Here is a 22201-nt window from a genome sequence, read left to right on the forward strand (position 1 = left end):
ACACCTTTTTGCAAGGAGTCATGTTTGCATAGACCGCAATACCTGCAGTCATAATACAAACAAAAGAACATAACTCTGATAATGTGCACTGTCCTTGAAGTTGATTGGTCCACACCCGAGACAGCTTTCCTTCGAGCCTAGTCTCATATGGGTTGGACCAGATGACGCCAAAAGGCGCACAACTCAAGGACAATGCACCATCAGAGTATGAGAGCTCGGGGCAAGCATCTACACTATGGGGACCTCATTTGCCAGTAAAAATATGATAATTGGTTCTTTACCCTTCTATCTGGCAACAAAACTGACACCTTTTTGCAAGGAGTCATGTTTGCATAGACCGCAATACCTGCAGTCATAATACAAACAAAAGAACATAACTCTGATAATGTGCACTGTCCTTGAAGTTGATTGGTCCACACCCGAGACAGCTTTCCTTCGAGCCTAGTCTCATATGGGTTGGACCAGATGACGCCAAAAGGCGCACAACTCAAGGACAATGCACCATCAGAGTATGAGAGCTCGGGGCAAGCATCTACACTATGGGGACCTCATTTGCCAGTAAAAATATGATAATTGGTTCTTTACCCTTCTATCTGGCAACAAAACTGACACCTTTTTGCAAGGAGTCATGTTTGCATAGACCGCAATACCTGCAGTCATAATACAAACAAAAGAACATAACTCTGATAATGTGCACTGTCCTTGAAGTTGATTGGTCCACACCCGAGACAGCTTTCCTTCGAGCCTAGTCTCATATGGGTTGGACCAGATGACGCCAAAAGGCGCACAACTCAAGGACAATGCACCATCAGAGTATGAGAGCTCGGGGCAAGCATCTACACTATGGGGACCTCATTTGCCTCATTTGCCAGTAAACATGACTCCTTGCAAAAAGGTGTCAGTTTTGTTGCCAGATAGAAGGGTAAAGAACCAATTATCATATTTTTACTGGCAAATGAGGTCCCCATAGTGTAGATGCTTGCCCCGAGCTCTCATACTCTGATGGTGCATTGTCCTTGAGTTGTGCGCCTTTTGGCGTCATCTGGTCCAACCCATATGAGACTAGGCTCGAAGGAAAGCTGTCTCGGGTGTGGACCAATCAACTTCAAGGACAGTGCACATTATCAGAGTTATGTTCTTTTGTTTGTATTATGACTGCAGGTATTGCGGTCTATGCAAACATGACTCCTTGCAAAAAGGTGTCAGTTTTGTTGCCAGATAGAAGGGTACAGAACCAATTATCATATTTTTACTGGCAAATGAGGTCCCCATAGTGTAGATCCCAAACGATATTAAACAATTATCGACAAGGGGGAGTACAAGCCTCAACAAACATTCAACGTTGTATTGGAAGAGGATGTCTAATAAAACGTTAATATCTAGAAACACGAGAAAACAGCTCATAGATTTGAGACTGCTAGAGCGAACAACTCTTGTTTTTTGTACAAATGCATTGGGGGACTTTATGATGATACCAATGATGGTGTATTGGTCTTTGAACCCCCAGGCACTAAAGGAGAAGAATAAGCAACATATATTAGTCACTTGGAGAGCTAATCGGAAGGCTTGGGTCACCTCTCAGCTCTCTGTAGACTGATTGAACAGCTGCTTCGTTTACAAGGTTGAAAAGTACTGAAGAAATCAATATTTATCTTACAATATTATTTTTGTCATTGATAATTATGCACCAGGACAACCCCAGATCATACAATTTGCTCATCCAGATGTGAATGTGCCTCCCAACACAATGACTCTCTTGCGGCCACTTGACCAAGGGGTTATAGCCACGTTCAAGTTATATTATACACGCAGAACATTCCAGGACATAATTGATACATTAGAAAGGGATCCTTCTGCCACTGTTGGTGATTGTTGGAAGGACTATAACACAGCCAAATGCATCACTAACATCAATGAGTCAATAGATGACATCAAAGGTTCGAATCTGTATGTGTTCTGGGGGAAATTGCTGCTGGACATTGTCAAACACTTCAATGGCTTCCCGACCGTCTCTGGTGAAGTTAAAAAGATCATCACTTTGGCCAGAAATATTGGAGGGTAAGGGTTTGTGTGCAGTCGCACACAAATGAGCTCACGGAGGAAGATCTGGAAGACCTGATATAATCAGCTGAATAACCATCTGATGAGAATGAAGAGGATTAAGAGCCACTTCCTCGGTGTCAGATTACAATAAAGGCATTATCCGAGTGCTTTTTGTGATTTGAAGCAATAGATTAAGTAAATAACATCGACTCTTTCATGAAGAGAAGCATACAATTTAAGAGAAATGTGAAAGCTGCATTACAACTCTAGAGAGCCATCTATAGAAGTCCCCAATTGATAGCTAAACAAACGTCCATTCTCTTCGGTTCTTTCGGTAAAGTCACGTAGGTAGAAATAAAATAAAACAAATCACGACGTTTCAATTGCAACACAAGCGATCTTCATCAGGTGCTTGTGTTGCGATTGAAACGTTGTGATTTGTTTTATTTTATTTCTACCTATGTGACTTTACCGAAAAAAACACAGAGTATGGATTCCTGCAGTCACGAAAGCTTCAAACGTCCATTGCCTGCATTTTTCTAAGGCAGACCCCACCATAAGAAGCACGCAACCTCAGTCAGCCCCACCATCAACACCATCTTCGCAACACTCAGCCTCACCTACGGTACGCCTATCAGCTCTCGAGCCAGCTCTCCCCTCTCATCCTCCATTTCAACACTCTCCTGAATGCTCCCAGGGGTCTCAACTGACCCTGATGATGACCTTGGAGAGAATGTCTCTCAGCACCGTGAACCTCCTTCAACAGACCCCCACCAACATGTTCACCCCATCGTCATTTATCATTAGTAAATAAAATCAGCTTCACTTTGATTTAATTCTATGTCCTCATATATTTTATTTTATTTACATGTGCTGTGTGTCTGTTTTAAAACATTTAAGTGATACCATGTGAATAAAAGTAACTTAGAATGAGTTAAACAAAGAGAGAGGTCATAATTGCGGACCCATGAATGCAAACCTATTTTTCCACGTGGTCTATTTTTTGTCGAAAGCACCTTTGCCCAACACAGCATTTTCCAGGAACGTGGCCTCTGCGTTCGGTGAGGTTTGTCTGTGCACCAAAGGTTAAAATAAAATAAAAAGTAAACTCTATGTGAGAATGTTTAGTTTCACAATTACCCACCGGATCGATCTGGAGTTTTAAAGCCCTTGCTGGTGATCAGAGCCAAGCCTGCGTCCGAGAAGACGCCCTGTGCTCCCGCGCCACCCTCTGCTGTGCAGCCTGTGTCGAACGTCTCCATTGCCTTCCACACCTTCACATCCACATCAAAGATCCCCCATATAGTCTTTAACAAACTGTTGAGGCAAGTTATATTGTCTAGAGCCTATGAAGGCTGGAACGGTACACAATTGGGTGGTGCATTGTCAGCACCATGCCCGGCTGCCTTCGTCCCTTAAGTGGCGATGTATTACACACCACACTAGGTACTCATTTGAAACTGGGTCAACTGAGGGGAAACCCAGGACTGATTCAGATAATCGTCACTGGTGCACTAACCACTGCGCCACCACTCCTCCAACATCCACACTACTGCAATTTAATATTTGATTATGATGCTTTTTACCCAGGAAGACCTCACTGAGTCTCAAGACTCAATGTTTGCAGTATGGGGATGATGTTGCTATGTTTAATCCAAATTGACAAATTTGCATGTAATTTTTCTGCATTGGAATGTTGTGGCCAATACCAGTTACATTGTATGTATTTTTCTTAAGTGAGTAATCCCAACAATCCAGAGAAAACCTATGCAGAACAGGGACAGAACATACAAACTCCACACAGAAAAGCAACCGAGTCGGGAATTAAACCCAGGATTTCTTGCTATGCAAGTATTATCACTGTGTCACCCTGCCGCCTACACTTGACCCCAATCGCTGTGATAATTATATCAACAAATATAATGTCATCATCATCATCACTAGTACATATGGTATTTTGTGCCATTCTTATAGCGTGAAGCTGTCATGAAAGCGGTTTCACAGACAATCTTCAGCCATTTCACGGTCTGGGGTGATGTTGCTGTGTGTAATCCCAATTTCCGGTGTTATTCTTTGAATTTGACACATTTGGACCGTGGCCCGAGCACACAGTGGCTTAATGATTTCAAATTATGTCAAGGGATCTTAACATCCCTGGCAAAGCAGATAACACGTATTTTTATAGGTAATACACACCGCAGTATTGACCAAGGCAGCCAGCTGGGTTAGAATTGCAAATTTCTGCAACAAGCAGCAAACGCGCTACTGCTGGGCCATGTCACCACCCAAACACATAACATTTGTTTCCACCCCCTACAATAACGGACTGTCGAGTATTGTAGCTCTGTGCACAAGATGTCAGATGGAGTCAGAGGAAACAGAGCTCGTATTAAGCTATAACTGGAAATTGACTGAGGGATCGTGGCCATTTTTAAATCCTTTATATTAAGTTCACTTGCTTGCTTGCTTGCGCGCTTACGACCGTGCAAATCTTTCGGTCGTTTTTTAACCCACTTCCCGTGATCCAATCGAGCTGACATTTTGCACACAGACTCGTTGTGCTTGACAATTTATTTTCGTGAAAATTTTTTTCCAAAATGTTACACTTTTTAGGAAAAAAATAATTATATTTAATTACCAATTGCTTAATGGTGGCAGGCAATTATCTGACCCATAGGTGGCAGCCATCTCAAGCCAGAGGACGAGAGGACTCTAGCCGCCACACATATAAAGGATTTATAGTGAAAAACTTTGTTTTTACGGGTACATTTTTTACTTTTAACAACCCAGTTACGGGTTGAAAGAACATTTTAATGCCGGAGCAACACATTGTATAAGGGTAAGAGTTATGGTTCCATAAAATGAATGGTTAAACCCGGTTTCTAGTTCCAGTTCAACTCTCACATCTCCATAGTCATAAATAACTCTGTCATGGAACAAATATATACTCAACGGCATAATACAGTTTTCCCTCACGGTTACAGAAAACTACTTTTTCTGTGGACTTTATCACTTTCATGCCTTGAATAATTTTAATATTCTATTATGTCTGCCAAATATTCAATAGCAATGGTTAGAAATACTGGATATCACCACAGGTGCGTTACCGATTAAATGCATGCTGTTTGCTTCACGACAGGCATTAAATATACCCTCACTTCATTCGAAATGAGTAGGGTATTGTGTGCTGTTCTCATGGGACAAATGTTTAGAATTACCAACAAAATACTCAATTGGGATTACATATAGCTACATCGCCCACTATTGACAGACTATATCCATCTGTGAACACTGCTCCCCTCCCTTCACGATAGACATATGCTTTAAGAATAGCACGAACACCAAATGTACGAATGGCAGTGCCATGCAAATGTGAATACACACCCTGTCTTGTGTAAGTCGGTGTTTACGGTTGACAGCGTAGACGGCTTGATCGACAGCGAGCAGACCTACTCTGGCATCAGGTTCCCCAATCAAATCCAAAGTTAGCATGGCCTTTGGTTCCAATGTGGGGCGGCCTTTTAAAGAAAGAGACACCTGAGGAGAGAAAATATCAAACTCGTTAGGAACAAATTTTCATGACATAAAAAGTTGTCAAATATGATACGACCAGGAATATAGAGTATGGTGCAGCTGCCATTAAGTTCATGGCAACAGCAGCATTGTAGTTATCAGCCATGGTCAATCCACTCCACGAGCTCTCAGGATCCTGCAATGCAACAATCCATAGCACCAGCACGTGAACTATAGCATTACACTTTGTAGCGATATGTATTTTCGTTTATTACATTTATTATTATGTGCAATCATATATAGTAAAATAATTGTGCTGGCTCTCTTTCTGAATTCCTGGCAGGCTGGCTTGTAGGTACACTGCAGTGGTGCCACAGTGCACATTTGCGTGATTACGTCACCCACATCCGAGTGTGGAACTGGGTTCATAAGCTCACGTTACACCTCCCTCCCTACCCACCCTCCAAATGCACGGGGTACACTATCGTATCAGGAGGGAGGGTCAGACGGACAAGAGCTTATATTGATTTCAACATTATTATCGTTGTTATGGTGCTTATTTACCCGGGAAAGTTACACTCAATTTTATAATTATGATAGGGAAAACTTTAATTGGCATGGATATATTCAGCATCTAAATATAACCACGGTTGAAGATGATGTCGAGAAGGGCATGCATATTTACTTCATATAGAGATATTCAGGTGTGACGTGGGGTTCAGAAACACGCTGTCATGAACAACAACATGGAACCTTGGTCTCGGAAAAGACAATATCATGAGAGCCCACCAGAGGCGTAGCTAGGGTGGGGCAGGGGGGTACATATGTCCCCGGGCGCCAAGGTAAAGGGGCGCCAAAATGAGGCTTACAACTTTACATTATAACTTATTGCGGCGGGCGCGGCAGCCTGAAACTACTGCACAAATCTACACCTCAACCTAAAAGTGTATATATCCCGCCACACACAGCCTACATGTCATGTAATTACATTTTGGTACGCAGAAAATTTGAATACGGATGAGGATAAAAATGTTGGAAACTTTCTCGCGCTGATCAAACTCGTTGCTCAGTGTGACCCATTGTTAGCAAAACACGTATAGCACGCAGGAGAAAATCCGGGATCAGTTTCTTATTTGTCACCGGAAATCCAGATTGAATGTATCCACATACTTGCGTCGACTGTAAAGAACCAATTGTTGAGTGATATCAGGAAAAACAAGTATTACGGTATCTTACTTGACTCAACTCCTGATCTAGGACATCGGGAACAGCTTTCTCAGGTCGTAAGATTTGTGGATGTGGATTTTCAAACTAAAAAAGTAACTATCAAAGAATAAGTTTTAGGTTATACTGTATCGAGATACATGCAAAAGATGCAGCAAGCCTAGAAAGAGTCATCGTCGAGAGACTGAAATCTGACAACATACCTCTAGCCGACTGTCGGGCACAATGATTTGACAATGCTGCTGTGATGACTGGGAATATATCCGGCCTTCAACAACGAATATGTGACAAAAATCACAGAGCATTGTCAACTGTGACAACCACAGCTTAAACTTAGCAGGAGTACACTCAGCTAAACAGGATCCACTTGTCGTCACATTTTTGGGAACAGTTGAAAGTATATATTTGTTTTTTTCTCGTTCAACAATTCGTTGGGAAGAGTTAAAAAAGATGTGCCCATCACAGTAAAGCGGGAATCTGAAACACGCTGGAGTGCACGATCAGAAGCTGGTAAAGCTATCTATGAAGGACTGGATGAACTAGTAGGGCTGCTAGACAAATTATCGGAGGACGTAACTATGACGCCTGAAACCAGAAGTGATGCAGAACAGTTACAGGTGTAACTCACTACACAAGCATGCGTATTCAATTTTAACTTCATAGTTTTATTACATTTCTGGAATGTCATTCTTGGAAAAATTGATCGTGTTCAGAAGCGCTTACAGGATCCTACTATGAATTTCAAGGAAGCAGCAACTGATCTTAAATCTTTGGAGCATGAATTTGTCAAGCTTCGTGATGATTTGAGCCAAGTTGCTGTAGAAAACGCCAAAACAAGATAGACAGCCTGGGGGATCGATGTGGACAGAAGAATTAGGCGACGTCGGAAGATGCCAGGAGAACTGGCAAGAGATGCAGGACTTTCAGCAGAAGAAGAAATTGTGCGCGTTATGAAGTGTATTTTATCGACTTCAACAGGAGATGTCAACACGGTTTTTACGACTAAAAGACCTGAACACAAAATTTGGATTTCTGCTGGACGTCAAAACTCTTCTATCCGACACGAATGTCGATGCAATTCGTCGAAATTGCAAAGATTTTGGAAATTTCTATGACACCGACATCAATGGCCACGAACTTTTCACAGAAATTGGAGATTGAAAAATGCTGCTCAGTAACCAGAATGAAGTTCTACCAGAAACTCCTTTGGATCTTCTTGGTTTTATTGTGTTTATGGAGACGACATATTTCCGAATTTGCGAATTTCACTGCAAATTTTATTAACAATAGCAGTTTCAATTGCAAGCTGTGAGCGGTCGTTCAGCAAATTTAAACTTATTTTGTCGTATTTGCGTGCTTCAATGGGACAAGATCGTCTCAGTGATCTTGCTCTTCTTAGCGTTGAAAGAGAAACATTGGAAAAAATTGATTTTTATTACGTGATTGACCAGTATGCGACAGTGAAATCAAGAAAAATGTATCTTTTGTAGACTATGTCAACCAGTCTACGACAGTGACTGAGTGAGCCATGTAATATAATTTCTATAAATTTGCTTCTTTAAATACAATATTTCATTACAATTGAAATTGTTATTCCTTATTCAATGTAATAGGAAAATGTGATTAAACGGGGGGGGGGGGGGGCGCCAATTTTATAATTCGTCCCCGGGCGCAAAATATCCTAGCTACGCCTCTGGAGCCCACAGCGGTGTAGCAGTGATCACGTGTCCCTCATCAAAACACTACACCATAGTGCCCACTGCATTTCTGACCAACACCACCTAGCCAGTGAATTGGAACACATACACCAGGCCCTTAAGATGAATGGATATTCGGACCGTATTATCCGCAAAGCTGTTTCTCCAACCACGAAGAAACAACCCCGAGACTCCGATCAAAACCATCACGTTACCATATATAGCAGGTGTTACCAAAAAGATTTCCAAAATCTTAAACAAACACAAGATCCAGGTCCGATTCAGTACAGTACACAAAATCCGTGATCTAATCCCATCCGTAAAGGATGTCATTCCTGACATGCAATACCCTGGAGTCTACAAACTGAGTTGCATTTGTGGTGATTGTTACATTGGGAAAACGAAACGACATGTATCGGACCGTTTTCGCGAGCACAAGGCAGATTTGAAACACGGCAGAACTAACTCTTCCGCCATGGCTGATCACTGCTACAACGTTGTGGGCTCTCATGATATTGTCTTTTCCGAGACCAAGGTACTCTGCAAACCATCAGGCTACTATCAAAGGTTTGTTCATGAAGCCATCCAGATATATAAACACAGACATAAATTCAACCGAGAAGATGGATTCAAATTGAGCAATCACTGGAAGGATGTTATTAACCAGGTCAAATCTAAATTGCTTTATAGTTTGCTTTCATACCCGCATCTCCAGTTTCATCTCAAGTTTCTTCAGCCTTCTACCCAACCAGGCCCAGCTCCGGCATTGTGTCGCACCAGCAGTGTTAACTCCACAGTTGGCAGAGCTCCCCCCCCCCCGCCTACTCCACACCCCCCCACCCTCTCCATCTCTCCTCCCTGGCTCCTCCCCTCCTCTTACCTTATATAATCTCTTGTCACAAGCAACTCTTTTGCCCACTACAGCAATTTGTTTCTTGCTGTGGCTGTCGCATCTGATGACAGAAGCTTGTGTTGCTTCCGAAACGTCGTGATTTGATTTATTTTTTCTTTAGTTTTATTTAGAATTTATTTTATTTTATACCTACTTGACTTTACCGAAAGAACTAAAGAGTATGGATCATTGCAGTCACGAAAACGTAAGATCTAGTCGGTATACACGTTATAAGTGTACTGCAACCACAACGAGGTGTTAAGTACTCAATTAGAAAATTTCAGGGAGATGCTTCATAATTGGTTACTTTTGGGTCAGGTCGTGTGAATAAAATTCGTGTCGTAAACCCTCCTTCACGCGACGGCCAATGAATACAATTGGCACATGAAACGTGCCGATTAATTCCTGCTTCAGCACACAGGTGTGCTGGAGAGTAATATCGCAACGGATCATTGCAGGGAATATGTTGATAGATGCCCCACGACAATAATTGGGAGACATGACAGAGAAGAATGTTTAATCAATCATAGTTGGGTATAATCTAGGATTGAAGTTTTCGTGAAATTATACTTATTGTTTTTTTTTCGTAAAGTCACGTATGTAGAAATAAAATACAATTTAAATAAATACATTTTTATTGAAATAAATCACGACGTTTCACGCGCAACACAAGTGGTCGTCATCAGGTGGAAATGGGGTGAAACATATAGCGAGGGAACACACAGGGGGACACCACGTACATAGTACATAGAGAACGGCAAACTGCACGTAAGCAAATGCAACAAGAAGATGGGAGACGAGAAACTCAACAGACCTTAGAAACATAATGTGATACAAACCAGTCGGCCAACAACACAGTTAAGACACTAACCTGGTTGACCACGTATTTCAAAAGACTGCTAAATATCTCGTGTTCATCATCTGAGCTGAACATGCCAACGTAAAACAGAGGACAAGGACTCGTGAACAGACACGAGGTACATATAACAGAGAAGACACACAGGGAGAGATATTTTTGGGCAGCCCAGAGGGACAACCAGGGCAACACCACACCAAGAGACATACACACAACCAGGTTTGTGTCTAACTGTGTTGATGGCCGACTGGTTTGCATCACATTATGTTTCTAAGGTCTCCCATCTCCTAGTTGCATTTTCTTACGTGCAGTTTGCCGTTCTCTATGTGCTATGTACGTGATGTCCCCCTATGTGTTCCCTCGCTATATGTTTCACCCCATTTCCACCTGATGATGAGCGCTTGTGTTGCGCTCGAAACGTCGTGATTTATTTAAATTTTATTTTGTTTATTACATTTTTATTTTAGTTGGGTATCTCTAAGAAAATAATATCAGATTTTATTGCATTACCGGTAACTGCCTCTATCCACCCAAACATATAAATGGGTACACCACAGTTATACTATGACTGACAGGTCACACGTGGTGGGATATAGAGTGAGTACGCCCACCTCTTAATACTACAATTTCACTGCAAACGATTACCATTTCGTGACTCTCATAATTCGTAATTGATTACGAAAATGGTTATTCCGGTTTAGGGTTTATCGTTTAACCAACCCCAGCAATACCAAACATGCTTCCTTCTGTTAAACAAGTTTTTTTCCCCTCAATAATTTCAGTAAAAAAAACACATTCATGAAATTGGCCTGAAACAGATGTTTCAAAAATCTGTTGGTAGTTCACTGTCATACCCAATAATAATCACACAATCGCCATGTGCACAGCAATGGCAATTGGCAATGCATCCTGTGCAAATTACATTCCCTTCACACGAAAACACAGCATGTGCATATACCCACATAATATGCTGCTTATGATCCGAGTGATGCACACGCTTCCTTTAAACACATACCTGGCTTTTGCACAATTCGGTGACTTCCACTGTTACAGAGTCCGCTACAATTTCGCCGCCTGGCAGGATATAGTAGGCCACGAAACGGAAGCGAGGAGCCATGTCAGGTGTGATGGGTATTCTCACGTTGGAGGGCCCTCCTCCAGACTCTTTGGTCTTGCGGTTAGTTTTCACAATCACGCCTCGTGTCAGCACCTGCAATTGATTGCACGCTGCATTAAAGGGACAAGCGAAAAGATCTGTTCTTCGAAATTACTCAAATGGGATTACACACAACAGCAATAATCAACCCTACTGCCAGTCTAATACCCGCTTGCAGGCTAGGTGCTGAGTCAGTGTGCCACAAATAGACAGATGAAAGTGCTCTTTCAAATGTGTCGAGATGAGATGTGATGCAAGTCGCTAATCGTGTATGAAACGATCTGATATGCCTGGGAGTAAAAGAGGGTGGCTATCAAAAACATCTCTCAAAAATGTGCCTATGCTACATTTTATCCATAACGGTGAAGTTGAACTGTTGCCTTGGGAACGTAATTGAATCATCTCATCCCCGTGGTGGGTGGCAGCTTATGCAGTTGGGCCATAACGGTACCTTGTGACACGAGCATCATACAGAGCATCTTGCTGGCATACACCAGGAGCTGAAGATACATGCTGAGAAGGATTCATGTTTCCTTAAGGACATTAGAACAGTGTAACTGGTGATGGACCATGTGTTACAATTTGCTAACTTGCATTCCTCTTGCCACATGGCAGGGTATAATGATATCTTAGGTACGTTTGCCATTCTTATGGCACAGGGTGGTCACTAAGGAAGACGCTGTGTTACATTGATGGATATAGTCTACGATATGGAGCGATATTGCTGTGTGTAATGCCAATTTAGTAATTTAGTCCTTTTTTTTATTTGGACCATGACGCCAGCACACAACTCGTGTCTAATGACAGCAGGATGTTTTTAACAACCGCTTTGAAACAGGCAGTGTGAATTTAAAGTTAATACACCTGCAGTAATAACCAGGGTAGCTGCCGGATGCTTACTGCAAACCACTAATGTCATAAATATCACTATTTGATTTAGAATTTTTCACATTTTGAGACAGTGAAATGGCCCAGTGACATTGCATTCACTGCTTTCTGGTTTTTAAAAGCAGTGTATTAAGCATCAAAATACTACGTGCCATTTGCTGCACAGTGGACGTTAAAGAGTCCATAACTTCATTTGGAACAAGTTGGCCTTTGCATGCCGGTGCCACATTCAAGAAATTACTCGCAAATACCTAATTTGGATTACACATAACAACATCGCTCCTTGCTGTGAAACATGCAGACTGTGAAACATAGCATTGCCTTCTTTTGTGATTTCATTTATTGCGTTTCTTACCAAAAGTTATTTTAGAAGGGTTTTGCCAGGTTTTCACAAGAGAGGGGAATGTTGCTGCTGTGTGTAATCCTAATTGAGTAATTTGTAAGTTATTTTTCTGTATTGGGGTATTTGGCCAATATTGTATGTTTTTGAATGGCTAAAATTGTGCAATTGCCAAATTTAGTAGATTATAAAAAAATTCTAACTGGAAGTCAGAAATCTGAATAAAATGCCACACCAATACTATACGTACCATGTATGTAAAGTGTGTTACAGCATTGAGCTGCGTGGTTTTGGCAGTCAGAAACACGTTCAGGGTTTCGCCCAATCGCATGATTCGTGCCACATCAATGTGCATATAGCTTGCAGATGCATATTTCTGAGCTGTGTACACCAGCTCTCCCTGCTCATTCGGTGGATGTCGTTCGTCCGTTCTCACCTACACACAAACAACCAGATGGACAGATACGTTTCATCATGACACACAAATTCAAGTATTTTGCACGTAGGTTCTCGCAGCCGATGTTATGATTCGTACTATTTTTTGGGGATAGGTCACGTTAGGGCTAGTACAAGGGTGAGCCCTCGACCCCAAATTTCCCTTTTGCCTCCCACCGAAGTTCACTCTCCTTAGTGGTGTATCACTGTTATTGTTACCAGCCCCACAACGGCTTTGCTACATCCCCTGCCCAAATCCGAGAGTAGCCAGAGCTAGACCTCAACAAAAAAACAATAATGAATTACACAAATTAAGTGTCCATTCAATTTTACAACCTCACAACTGGTATGGTATAAGAGTGCTGTTGTGGTTACGTTTGTATTGTCCGCAAGAGGGTGGGAACACTTGTCACATGACAGAACAGTGTAACGTTCTATTGTTATGGATGCAGGGGGCATTGTCCGCTCTTGTAAACTCATGGTCTTGTGTATGATTGACCACTTGGGAACAGTGGCATAAATCGGGATAGGGGATAGTTACATAACAACAATACCTCACTTGATTGGTGGGAGAGGGCACGTATTATGCAGATTGTGCATATGTAATTGGCTTTGCTGGCCGTATAAAAACGGACTGTAAAAGCCAGAGATTCGACAGAAAGGCAGAATGTTGTGGCTGCATTATTGCAGGCACTGATACCGTTGCTGCTGCTGTTGAAAGTGGTGATTAATGAGGACTCTAGGTTTGATGATGCTGCTATTGCGAACCTGTGAGTTATGGATAAAACATGCACACCAAACCCTGTTTTGGAGTTCACCTGCCATCACTATAAATACCCTTTTACATGGTACTTTTTCGTGATGTCATTGTGTGGATTAAATTCTAGAAAGGGCCTAAATAGTGATGCAAGAGGCAGATCATGTAACAGGCTTCCAAAATATGATATTAGGGTTATTTTATCCTACCGATTATGAAAACTGCCGTAGCCAAACCATATTTTTGGCCTGAAGCACGCAATTTAAGATGGCGGCCAAGATAGTTGCCAAATCAATACATTGTGATGAATCAGCTCCAAAGCAACTACAGTTAAAATTTCAAAACTTTTTGCGGTGTTATCCATGTAAAACATTGTAATGGTGCATGCTTTGAAACTTTAGAAATGTTAAAAAAATACAAATGGTAACTTTTCAAAATGGGGGTTTATGAACAGATAACATTATGGGGACCTCATTTGCCAGTAATAATATGATAATTGGTTCTTTACCCTTCTATCTGGCAACAAAACTGACACCTTTTTACAAGGAGTCATGTTTGCATAGACCGCAATACCTGCAGTCATAAATACAAACAAAAGACATAACTCTGATAATGTGCACTGTCCTTGAAGTTGATTGTCAAAGACAATGCACCATCAGAGTATGAGGTGTCAGTTTTGTGTGGACCAATCAACTTCAAGGACAGTGCACATTATCAGAGTTATGTCTTTTGTTTGTATTTATGACTGCAGGTATTGCGGTCTATGCAAACATGACTCCTTGTAAAAAGGTGTCAGTTTTGTTGCCAGATAGAAGGGTAAAGAACCAATTATCATATTTTTACTGGCAAATGAGGTCCCCATAGTGTAGATGTTTGCCCCGAGCTCTCATACTCTGATGGTGCATTGTCTTTGAGTTGTGCGCCTTTTGGCGTCTTCTGGTCCAACCCATGTGAGACTAGGCTCTAAGGAAAGCTGTCTCGGGTGTGGACCAATCAACTTCAAGGACAGTGCACATTATCAGAGTTATGTCTTTTGTTTGTATTTATGACTGCAGGTATTGCGGTCTATGCAAACATGACTCCTTGTAAAAAGGTGTCAGTTTTGTTGCCAGATAGAAGGGTAAAGAACCAATTAACAGATAACATTTTGAGCTCTGTGAAGCTCCCAAAGAAAAATTCCTTGGATGTCCCACCAATTTGAATGAAAGTTTTCCAGCTAGGATTGGTGGAGAAAAAGTTAAAGCAGTATCTTATCAGTCTGTTATGCCTGTGTGGTATGCCCAACCTCAAGATGCAATGCCTGACTGCATGGCTTGGCTTTCATCCTGACCCGTCATGTCATTGAGGAGAAAACAAGCTGGACAAAATTCAATAAGAATGTACACAACAACCCTGAAATAACTGCTGCGATATATATGCTGAAGCGATATGTCTCAATAGAACATAGACTTAATAATCATTTAGCCATCTTGATTGTAGAGCAAGAACTGTATTTAAAAATGGAGTTGAAATGGTCCACACTAGAATTTCAGGAACATATTACACTGGAAATAGGTGGCCTCAATATGGAAAAAAGTTCAACATACATATAAACTAACGGAGGACAATCGGTTGGCACATGGCAGGATGTGGTCTGGCTGAAACTTGGGTTGAAAGTAGTATTGGCTGAAGGCTCAGTGGCTCAGGTCTTGGAAGGAAAAGTATACACCGATAGTATGAGGATCCAAAAAGGTACTTTTTAGGCACTGTGACATCCTGGATCCCACCTTTCCTCACTTACATTGGTCAGCAAGACTATGATCTCGTGACCTATCGAAAAATGACTTCTGAAAACAAATGTGGTATTGTTTCCTTGCTTCCTACAGGCACTATTCTATTTTATTGATAATTTAATTAGCGCCCTTTCCAGCACTAAATTTGTGAGTTTTTAACATTTTGTCTTAAGAGAATGTGAACTTTGTATTATGGTGGAGATACATGGAGATGATTTTTAAACTGGTCATGTTCACATGGACAATTCATCATGGCCAGTGGGATCTCTATGTGTATGCTTTTTCAAAGTTTGGTGCCTGACATTGTCAGGTAGAACCACACAAAATATTTGAAGTCACCTACATTTTGATTTCCAAAGTCAAGGCAGAAAACATCACTATAGAACAACATACTTGGAAAAAACAGATCATGAAGTTTGTGGAGGAGCAACTTGTATTGAAAGAAGATGAAAAGCCTGCAGTGAGATATCACCAACAGTTGGATTGTTGGACTGTTGGTGATATATCACCGGTCTAAAGGCTGCATCAGTCCGTACGTACTCTCTTGAAACAAGAGAGTACATACATCACCCCATACACGATTGGATCAGTAAGTACGGTACAGCAAATGCAGTAACGTTTTACAGTAGGATATTTATTTTTGCATGTTTATACCAATTTCACATTGTAATTTTTTTTAACGCTAAACAATATATACATAATACCTAAAAACATGTTATGCAATGTGCAAAAACAAGCTATTTTAAATAATGCGATTATCTGGTGTTTTTTTAAATCCGGTACCCCCTTAAGCCACAGGATAATCGATGATCTACTGTATATAAATACACCACTGCCACAGGTGCTAGATCAATCCACATAAGGTCGACCAACTCAGAATAACAGACTTGGAGAAAATGGGAGGCCCTCGAGGCAAACCTGGTCCAACTACATAGATGAGGTCTGCCTCCTGACCCGACCTTTTTACACCCACAACAATGAAACTCACCGTGACTGTCAGTTGGTTGACATTTGGTGGTGTCACAGTAAATGAAGTCAACCCGTTGGAGTCAGTGCGCATCTTCTGAGGATTAATGGTGTTTGAACCAACTTGCACTTTAGCAACAACGTCCACCTCTTTAGAGGGTGAACCATCAGCATTCCGTACCTCCACCTGTGTATGGGAAGCAGCAAATCATTGAGGGGTACAACATCATTATCAGCCTGCTGGATGCAGGCCTCCACAAACCCCCCCCCCCACCTCTCACGATTATCTGATGCAAAAATCTATCTAGCACCTCCAATCTTCCCACTCATCCCCCCCACCTCTGTTTTCAAACCCCAACCTGACCCAGAAGTTCCTAGAGCCGACTTGAACTGACCCTCCCCCCTATGCCGCACGTGACTCGCATGCCCTCACCATCTCCTGGACATAACCGAAGCTTAAACTAAGGGTCGGTCAATTTATAATGGTTGATAATTGAATATGTATCCTACAACATGACGTTTCCAAGCCAAGCATGTTCTTAGGAGTAAAATTTGGTCAAATTATTACACAGCCTAACCTTAAGGATCTATTATGAACCCGAATATATATTTAAAAACTTAGACTTGTTTATATATTTTTTTAAATCCAAAGCTATGTTCCTTATCCAACAATACTTCGGTTTTCCATTCACACAGCAGCAACGTATATAGGAAATAATTCACAATGCGGCAACTGAAATCTATATTTGAAGTATGCATGTTCTTTCCATGATCACGTGGATTTTATTCTCTGGGTCTTCCGAGTTTTCCCTCCATATTTAAAAACATGCATTGAGATTTAGATTATTTTGCTGTTATAAAGTTACACTTTGTTGAACTATCATTTGTGGCCAGGTCGCTTCTGAAAAATAAGTTAATAGGTCAGTGGGCTTTTCATGGAAGGATGTTGTTGGCTTTGTTTCATTGGCATGTTTTTGGTGATTTGTTTGCATTTCCTGTACTTTACACTCGTATCGTGTTTTTGTATTGTTTGTTATTGAACCGTTGTTACCCGCCCCTGCTAGACATCTGTGAAAGAGCTTTATAGCTCATCAGATTCCTCAGTGTCAATAAATATTCTGATTATGAACTTATATCAGGGGGATTCCTGTGTAAATCATTTTCCTCAACTGCTTGCATTTGTAAGGTTTAGAAACCATTAAATTTAGGAACGTAATACGCAATTCTTGATTGGAGTTTCCACTTGCAGAATCGTGGCATTGCGACCAAGGCATGGTGACCCATGCCATGCTATTCACGGGGCTGTAAACAGATTTTGATTCCCGAGTATTTTTTCCCCCCTGAATATTTGTTTATCGAGGAACAAACATTTGTTCTTGCGGAGGGAAGAAATTTAAGCACTTGTTTTTTTCACCCCCAAGGAAACAAACATTTGTTAGCGTAAGGAAGTTTGGAAAGTGGCCTTAAAGTTATGATTTTAGTTGGAAAGGCATTGATAAAGACGTATATGTAAATAAATATGCCTTTGTTGCCAAAAAAGGGGATGCAAACATTCAACATTATGGGGATTCATAATCAACGTTTTTGGGTTATTTATAAATGTGTCGTAACCCTCCACCACCCGACATGGCCAATCAGTAAAAAAGTGTCACGTTGACAAAAGACAAATAGTTCACTGCTTTAGCCCACCGGTGTGTTGAAGCCACAACATTTACAATTTGAGTACGACGTTTCGCTGGTAATTGCATCCAGCATCATCGGGCAATTCGCCAGAATGGTGAGGCTCTGCTGTCTCCCGTTCTTATATAGAGCAGCAGCAGGGTGACGTCATCATTAACTCATCAACTCATCAGGTGCAAAGACTCAAGGGGGGAGTGATTGTAATTATATACTAGATTAGTAATCAGGCTATTGTTACGATGCGAGTTGTAGATTAGTAATCATTTGGAATGTGTTTTATTGTGATTATGCTACATTAGTAATCAGTTAGTGGTTGTTTCCCTTATAAGTAATTGTAATGTATCTTATTTAATAATACGCTTCCAGGCCGCACTAAGCCTGTAGCTGTCTGAGCGATTAAAGTTATTTCTGTTTCTCTCAATTTCAATCGATTCTCTAACTAGTCTTTGCCAGTAGTAACTAGTTTTACACAACACTTCCACGTTGTCAAAATCAATTGAGTGTCCCTGTTGGCATGCATGTTCTGCTACTGCCGACAGTTGTGTTTGTGATAGTTTAATATTTCTCTGGTGTTCTTTTAGTCTTACACTAACGTTACGCCATGTCTGTCCAATATAGCATCTGCCACATACACAGCATTTACATTTAAATATAAGCAATAGTGTGTCCATGCATGATTGGAATATAATCGATACTATAACACAACAATCGGCTGATAATGTGTTTAATCTAACAAATGCTAACCAAATTAACAAATTTTCTAGACTTTACAATAAACAAATCCCTATTAAAAACGAACAATTTAAAAACAAAACCGTAATGAACTTGACTAACACTGATTTAACCACTGACATGATTTCTGTCCTTTCTAAAGGCCTTAACTTTGCCGTTACCCCACGCACAATTCCAGTGGATGAGATAATTGCTGAGGTAGAATCAGCAGTAAGACTCCTTCCACATAATGAGGCAGAGATGACTAGACACGAGGTTGCCAAAATTATTGAGAATAGTAAAGTACCTAAAGTAAATATTAGCTCGAACGAGGCAAAAGCCTTAAGAGAGCTTCGTCTAAACAAAGATATTCAAATCCTAGCAGCTGACAAGGGCCGCACTACAGTAGTGATGTCACGAGCCGATTATGATAATAAAATTAAAGATTTATTAGAGGAAAGTACCTACATTAAAATTAAACGAGATCCAACTAATACTTTGGAACGTAAGACTACTGCAATCATTGCAAATTCATTAATCCCAAAAAATGAGCAATTCCTAATGAAGCCAAGGGCTTCAAAACCACCTAGACTGTATGGGCTACCAAAGATCCATAAAGTCGGCATCCCTTTACGACCTATAGTCAGTACAATTGGCTCTGCCACCTATAAATTAGCAAAATATGTAACTAAACAAATTCAGCCTTACATCGGTAGGACATCATCATTCATAAGAAATTCAGAACATCTTGTGAATATGATCAAAGATATTAAACTTAACCCTAATGATATTTTGGTGAGTTTTGATGTGATTTCGCTATTCACTAAGGTTCCAGTGAGCGAGTCGCTTAAATTACTTGATACACTGGTAAAGAATACAGGTTTACCAAAAGATATTCCGAAACTCGCAGACCATTGTTTAAATAACACTTACTTCTTATGGAGAGGCGAATTCTTTAAACAAAGGGCGGGAGCAGCAATGGGCTCTCCTTTATCTCCTGCTATAGCAAATTTGTACATGGAAAACTTTGAAACCAGAGCACTTGCCTCGAGCACATTAAAACCATCCTTTTGGTTTAGATATGTGGATGACACTTTGGTTGTCTGGCCACATGGTAAAGATACACTTAACGATTTTCTAAATCATCTCAATGCACAAAACCCGGCCATTCAGTTCACCATGGAAATGGAGGTGAATAACACACTCCCGTTCCTGGATATTTTACTTGGGCATGGCCCAAACGGTAAAATAACACACAGCGTTTACAGAAAGCCAACGCACACTGATGCCTATCTGAATGCAGATTCGCATCATCACCCAGCTCAGAAATCCTCTCTTATCAAGACGCTCATACATCGGGCTAAAACAGTGTCAGATGGTGAAAGTCTAGTGAGAGAGATTAAACATGTTAAAGAAGCACTAAGACAGAATGGCTACAATAATGCTCAAATTAACAGAGCATTAAAAGCCAAATCACGATCGCAAAGCAACACTGCTGAAAGCGATCAGATTATTAAAACAATAAAAATACCATTTATCTCAGGAGTAACTGATAAATTAGCCCGTGTTTTGCAAAAGCATAACATTACAGTAAGATTTGGTACAGTACACAAAATTCAACAACTAGTAACGTGCACTAAAGACGAATTACCTAAATTATCAACAGAAGGTGTATATCGGATTAATTGTGTATGTGGCAGATGCTATATTGGACAGACAGGGCGTAACGTTAGTGTAAGACTAAAAGAACACCAGAGAAATATTAAACTATCACAAACACAACTGTCGGCAGTAGCAGAACATGCATGCCAACAGGGACACTCAATTGATTTTGACAACGTGGAAGTGTTGTGTAAAACTAGTTACTACTGGCAAAGACTAGTTAGAGAATCGATTGAAATTGAGAGAAACAGAAATAACTTTAATCGCTCAGACAGCTACAGGCTTAGTGCGGCCTGGAAGCGTATTATTAAATAAGATACATTACAATTACTTATAAGGGAAACAACCACTAACTGATTACTAATGTAGCATAATCACAATAAAACACATTCCAAATGATTACTAATCTACAACTCGCATCGTAACAATAGCCTGATTACTAATCTAGTATATAATTACAATCACTCCCCCCTTGAGTCTTTGCACCTGATGAGTTGATGAGTTAATGATGACGTCACCCTGCTGCTGCTCTATATAAGAACGGGAGACAGCAGAGCCTCACCATTCTGGCGAATTGCCCGATGATGCTGGATGCAATTACCAGCGAAACGTCGTACTCAAATTGTAAATGTTGTGGCTTCAACACACCGGTGGGCTAAAGCAGTGAACTATTTGTCTTTGTCAACGTGACACATTTTTACTGATTGGCCGTGTCGGGTGGTGGAGGGTTACGACACATTTATAAATAAACGCGATCTAAACCCAAAAACGTTGATTATGAATAACATTGGTCGCGAAAGCCTACGTGTTAAACTAACATTATGGGGAATTAATATTTTTTATCAATATTTGTTCCCGTGGAAATGAATATTCTCTGCTTCTGGCATGTGCAAATATGTGCTGGAGGTGTGATCATCTTAACTTTCTGAATAAATGGGCACCACCAGCACCCACAGAGCATCAACTTTATTGTGGTATTGTGAAATTGGTAACGGGTGACTTCCTGAATGGGGCTGTCAAGTGAGAAGGCGTGCCCTCTGACTAGCTCTTGGTCCAGCTGACTCGGCTGGTAGCAACTTGTCCATGGGTCCTGTACTCAGAGAAACGAACTCCCCCCCCCTCCCCACCCCGCCGTGGAGTCAGTCTTTGGTTAGACAAAGCCTAAGGGGGTGAAGGTACCTCTGACGACAAACATCAGCCACCATCCCTCGGCCACGCATGCGCAAGTTGGGTATAGAAACATACAAACACGGCGACACACACTTAGAAATGGAGATAGAGACACGAAGACACACGCAGAAACAAAGCAACACGGAGACACACAAAGAGACAAAGGCACTCATACGGACACGGAGACACACAGACAAAATACACATGCATTTGGCCACATTCTTGTTACGTTTTTGGCAGTGGCACTTGATTTATTTGTTCTTAACAAGATAACGATGAGTACGGGATTGTCAATCATCTCTCAGCTACACTACATTCCCACCCAACCAGGCCCAGAGTGAGATGTTGGTTCGATGTGTCATGAAGATCGAGCAAGTTTGATTTACAGAGCAGAGCAGTGCTTGCTGAGCTGAGCAGTGCTTGCTCTGTAAATCAAGGT

General features: G+C 41.1%; 1 protein-coding gene across 1 annotated transcript in view; it reads right to left on the reverse strand.

Moving 5' to 3' along the window:
• The window catches only part of LOC133349575 (complement C3-like), a 161958-nt gene that overhangs the window by 87020 nt on the left and 52737 nt on the right, over nt 1-22201 (reverse strand). The window contains exons 11-15 of the mRNA XM_061563145.1: nt 16562-16726; nt 12860-13045; nt 11241-11435; nt 5428-5580; nt 3188-3317 (exon numbers count right to left, since the gene is read on the reverse strand). Of these exons, the coding sequence (XP_061419129.1) occupies nt 3188-3317; nt 5428-5580; nt 11241-11435; nt 12860-13045; nt 16562-16726 (829 nt within the window). The remainder of the gene's footprint in view (nt 1-3187; nt 3318-5427; nt 5581-11240; nt 11436-12859; nt 13046-16561; nt 16727-22201) is intronic.

The sequence above is a fragment of the Lethenteron reissneri genome, chromosome 30 (genome assembly GCF_015708825.2).
Source record: "Lethenteron reissneri isolate LAM-NWPU_2019-01 chromosome 30, ASM1570882v1, whole genome shotgun sequence".
Classification (NCBI taxonomy): domain Eukaryota; kingdom Metazoa; phylum Chordata; class Hyperoartia; order Petromyzontiformes; family Petromyzontidae; genus Lethenteron; species Lethenteron reissneri.